Source organism: Bombus affinis, chromosome 1 (assembly GCF_024516045.1).
Source record: "Bombus affinis isolate iyBomAffi1 chromosome 1, iyBomAffi1.2, whole genome shotgun sequence".
In the NCBI taxonomy this organism is placed as follows: Eukaryota; Metazoa; Arthropoda; class Insecta; order Hymenoptera; family Apidae; genus Bombus; species Bombus affinis.
This window is the reverse complement of record NC_066344.1, coordinates 12029959-12035204: the sequence shown is the minus strand read 5'-3', so window position 1 is coordinate 12035204 and position 5246 is coordinate 12029959. Positions and strand designations below refer to the sequence as shown.

Genomic DNA, 5246 nt, shown 5'->3' with positions numbered 1-5246 from the left:
CGAATCTGAAACGGAATTCTTATACTTTGAGATAAAGCGCAATCGAGTCAGATACGAGATAGGCTCGACTACTTTAAATTATTATCATTCCCGTTATATTGTGGCCATAATGTATGCTCGAATCAATTTTTCAATTAATTAATCGACACGTCATTCCTGGTGGAATCTAACGTAAAACGAAACTGGAATCTAACGAAACATCCAAAGATATGCTTGAAATGGAAGCAATGGAAGCAAAGAATCTACAGAAAAGAGACACCTATCGAGAGATACTAAGAGAGGAATTATCCAAAGAACAGCGAAACTTCGGACTGTTTAACGTTAGCGAAGGCGTTCGTTTGACAGGTCGCTATCTTTATGATTTCATTTCTCTTTCCTTATTATTTCAGCCATGTAATTCGATTTAACAGCGGTATACTTCGAAAATCCTTGTATCCTCGAGTCAAACAGCTCCACTTTCCCGGTCATCCTGTAGACGAGATAAGCCGGCGATAAGTTAATCTTCCTGCTCGTCCAGCCACAAACCAGCACGGAACAAGTTCTCTTTTTTTACAAAAATTATATAAATGCCATTTTCTGGCAAGTGTGACAATTTTTCGTTACATCGTATGACGTTAGTGGCGAGTGCGATCGTTTTCGAGCGAGAAGCGTGGCGTCTCCTGACAAAATCGAAACGCGGATACCAGAATAAACAGTGTCGTCAATTAGTTCCCGGATCACCTCCGAGACGCAAATCGATTCAGGGTCACGATGATTTTGGCATAACTTCTTCAAATTTTCTCGTGATATTAAAATCCTAGTTCAAGAACACTAATAGAGCGATTGTTAAAATTCCACGTGAAGATCAAATCCAAATTAATAGTTTTGAGACTAGAGGTTCCTTCAGAGCTGACCCGAGGGTCAATGCGTTGAAGATTCGTTCGGGTAAACGAAGGAAACAATTGGAAAATGGGGAAACAGGCACCGAAAATGTCGGCCAGGGTGGTTAATGCCATTAGAAATCTACGAGAGGCTCACGGCTCCACGTCGAAGGAGATCATGAATTACATCATGTCGCAGTGCAACGTCCCCGAGATGACCGTGCAGAGACAGGTATTTTTGAAAAATATACGTTTCTTTAGATGCCATACTTTGTAAACTCATTGGTCATCATGCTGGTCACCGACGACTAGTATTACTAATATTTTTAGAAGGATTAAAATAAGCGTAATATACATCATCGAGTAAAAATAGCATTTATTTCCTATCACTGTGATAAATGTAAATCAAACAACATTGATAATGATATGCCTGCAGGTGTTTATGCTAATTCGTATTTTTATGAATGTTAAAGGTCATATCTATGGTAATGAGTACTTCCGTATCTTTCCGCATATCACACACATGCACTTTGCTCATGTTTACTCAATTCGATTCTCCGCAGACCAATAATAATGAAAATTTTATCATAATCCATACGGTAATCTTACTTGGCAGTCAATGTCTCCAGCAATCTGAAACTACTAAACAAAACCAGACTCTATCACCTTACTGTAAATAATGTATGTTGCTAACAAGATGGAATCATTTGCCAGATGCAAGCAGCGTTAAAACGTGGGTTGGATTGCGGTATCCTGAAGAAGACGCAGGGCCACTACTTCTTGAACACGGAAGTCGAGCCGCAGCTCACGTCGAACCTGACGCCAACCGAAAGGTACGGAAGACGAAGAAGCAGACGACGACGAAGCAGCAGACGACGACGTAGTAGACGCCGAGGACGTCGACGTAGCAGAGGCAGGCGTAGGAGAAGTCGTCGTAGTCGTCGTCGCTCAAGACGAAGAAGACGTGGCGCTACTATGAGAGCCAGGCGAATTGGGTGCACTAGATGCAGGTGTACCAAGAGAACCAGGAACGTGGACGTTCTGAGTAACAATCCAGTGGTGCAACAAGAGCCAGATAACGTGTGTACGTGCGAGAAGGAGAGTAACGAGGAGAACCGAAGCAGACAGAGCAGAAGTCGTGATCATAGTCTGAGTCGTAGTCGATCATCGGCAAACAGCGATCGAGATGGCGCCATAACCGATCGACGACCTATCCATGATCAAGATTAATCGATCAGGAAAGTCGGTTCGTACACTACGTGCGTGTGTGCATCGTTAACGGTGACAATCTCTCGGCGCGTTGTCAGACAACGCTCGGCTTGTCGATCGACATCCCCGTGATGATCGACGCCGAATGGAACCGCTCGCGTCTCGGAGCGTCACCTGTCGTTCATCACCTCTGTCTAAATCGTGTAGCTTACTGATCGTATTACTAGATCTATTGCTCGTGTCAATCATTCTATCAAGTAATAAGTGTACTTTGATTCAGTTTCGTCGTGTAACATTCGAACGAATAAATAGGCACTATGTATCAATAGATGTAGTTTTATTGCTCTATCTTTAGGCAGTGAAAGTTCGTTTATCAGAATTTGCTAGGGATGAACAATAAGTACACGATAATTGGATAATACAAGATTATACAACGCAGGTTTGCGTTCAGATACGAGGATTGTATATTGATAGTATGTATAATCTTTTACAACTTTGTTAGTGAAAATATCACAAAACCCTTCCTGGATCCTCTGAGTATTCATTTAAATAAAATTCCGATAAATACGGCTCTCCTAAATAGAATTCTATTTTACATTAAGACTCGAATATACGGCTGTTCCGAATTTGAATTCACAAGAATCGCAAATGAATCACATCGTCGACGGTTTCTCTCCTCGACTCTTCAACATACAACTTTTCACGACGTCTGGCGAACCCCGGCTGGGGTTCCAGGCGAGAACTGAGGTCGGGGCCTTGGCCGAGGTAGCCTGAATAAAACCAACGGCCATAACTCTTCCAGCGGTGGGGTCAAGGTGGGTTAGAAAGGATCGAGAAGTGATTAGTGGTATTTACCGGTCCCCACTGAGAGAGAGCCTGCCGATTCCTGGTACCGCTCGGACGTCCCGCGGGGACCCGCGTACGCGTCACAATATCGCGATCTAACTGCTCCCTATTCTCCAGCAGGACTCTCACGGAGGTCGACGTGACACTACCGGTCAATTCATCGGACGATATTAATGTGCTTCTAACGGTGAGTATCGGTATTGTACGAAAGAGTTTTCCCTCCACGTCCGCGGAGTACACCGTTCGCTTTCCCGAAACTTCTTCGGAGGTCCATCTTCGGTAGCTCGATGAAAAGGATTCATATCGAAGGATTTTCGCGAGGTTATCTCGATCTCCGTCGATTTGTTTATCGACACGACGGAACCTACTTTTGCGTTTCTTCGCTATTTTCTGTTTCAAATATGCTACTCTTTGAATGCGACCAGACAGCCACAGTAACATGCTATACAAAAAGTTGAGGTCAAGAAAATACGAAATTATTAAGATCAATTGAACCGTTCACAAGCCAAGTATGGAAAACTAAAAATATAATAAAAACACTATTTTTTTAAGCTTACGTTAGAATTTACTATTGCTCGCCTTCTTGCGATAAATGAACTTATCGAGAATTGAACGTTAGTCGTATGCTTACGAAATTAAGGAATAAAAAGAAAAAAAGTGGAGTTGCTCGATTCGATCTGAGAGACTCGATTAATGTAAATAAATAGAGACAATAAAATTTCGAATATAAAGTTTCCACGAAAGAGATAAATCTCTCTGTCACGATTGAAATCGCAAACAAGCAAGGAAGCTGAGAAATGAGATCGTCCTCAAGTTTCACGAGATGATTACCTGTGTCCAGGAAACAACGGTTCATAAAACGGACAGTAGTTCGCTGACTCATTTTCTCGCTCATTTTTGTTCTCTTATTTCGTGTCCACGGATAACGTAGGACGAACGAGGTCGCGGCTGCTTTAAATCGGCTCTGGCAGCCGGTAGTTTCGGGGCTCAACATGCGACCCATTGTGCGCGATAACGAGTAAGCGCCCGCGCATTATAATCGCTCGCTGTGTGTGCCATAACGTAGCTTATTATTTCGTAAGAGCTACAAGAGCAACAGCACATCGTACTGGCCTATTCTATTCTCTTAATGAACGGATCGAACCTATGGGAGGTCGATACATTGGCATCCTGAGATTACGAGCTTCAAAAACGTGAGTCTGTGGATCTTCAATAATAGGTGTCGTTATAGCAGATTCTTTGAGATCTTTGAGAAAGCCAGATCAGATTTGAAATTGCCTGTTTCAAATTACGAGAAGAAGCTATGATGTTTGAAGAAGTTAAAGAATTTCGGTTATAGTTCTACTTCGGTAAAGACCATTAGGGGTGAAATTCCAACTCACTCGAATTTTTCTAATATTATTCGTTCCTGTCATTTCTAACCACTTATCTGCTTTTTATCAATAACTATATCGTAACGCACAATTACAGTGAAAAACATACACTGGGTGAAATTTCGCCTATGACAGCAACAACGCTATGTCCGTTGATGGTAGTTCTTAAGAGATACGATTTGTACATAGAACAAAACGACATTGAAAAACATTTTCTGATTGCACAAAGAATTCGCCGTGCATTAAAACTTTTAAACCGTCGATATTTCGTATTATCTACGGTATCATAGTACTGATACTCTGACGTGAATTTTCGAAGATGAAATTATTCTTTCTTTGATGACACCACAAATATCATAACATCGTTTATTACACACTCGGTAGAACGTTGCTCCGGCACGAAATCGTTTGTCACGGGTTTTTCACCTAGGAACCTTCTGGCAGATTGTTTCGACTGATGCCACCCTGAGCGGAACGAACTTCTCTTTGGTTTAGCACGACGGAACCTGCGCCGTGCCTCTTCGACGCACAAGCCAAGGGGTCGAGCACTGGTTCGTGATAAGATAACGTCGAGAGAAAGAAAGGAAGAACCTTTCCTTCCTTCGTTCCAGCGTTACACCTTATCTACTATTTAACGAGCGCGACTCCTCGCCTCCGCGTCGATAAGGGGAACCGAACAAATTGAAAGGGGGGATAATTTGCAGGAGGGAAGCGGCCTAAAAATCCACGATACAACCCGCCACTGACAAATTTACGAGTTCCACGCTGAAAGCCCCGTTATCGTTTCGTGTCCCGCCGTATCCCAGGCCCTTCCACGCCACCGATCTCACAATTAGTTCGCAGGAACAGCGTCTCCGGGAAGCAGCGTGCTTGGCCACCAACTCTTTTGGCTTCCTTAGACCTTACACCTGCCAGCAACGCGTGCTTTTTGCGTACACTACTCTGAAAGCTCTTTCAT

The 5246-nt window shown here is 43.0% G+C and overlaps 1 protein-coding gene across 1 annotated transcript; it reads left to right on the top strand.

Moving 5' to 3' along the window:
* Positions 1-509: 509 nt before the first annotated feature.
* On the top strand, positions 510-2950 carry LOC126921463 (peptidyl-prolyl cis-trans isomerase G-like). Its single transcript, XM_050733115.1, has 2 exons — positions 510-1092; positions 1575-2950. Exons 1-2 carry the CDS (start codon positions 949-951, stop codon positions 2088-2090), a joined length of 660 nt encoding a protein of 219 aa, XP_050589072.1. The 5' UTR covers positions 510-948; the 3' UTR covers positions 2091-2950.
* Positions 2951-5246: the final 2296 nt, after the last annotated feature.

Bases quoted from the DNA above. Each gene is read 5' to 3' on its own strand.
- LOC126921463 (XM_050733115.1), top strand. From the start codon at position 949: ATGGGGAAACAGGCACCGAAAATGTCGGCCAGGGTGGTTAATGCCATT. The intron at 1,093-1,574 runs GTATTTTTGAAA...ATCATTTGCCAG, and splicing joins AGATGACCGTGCAGAGACAG to ATGCAAGCAGCGTTAAAACG.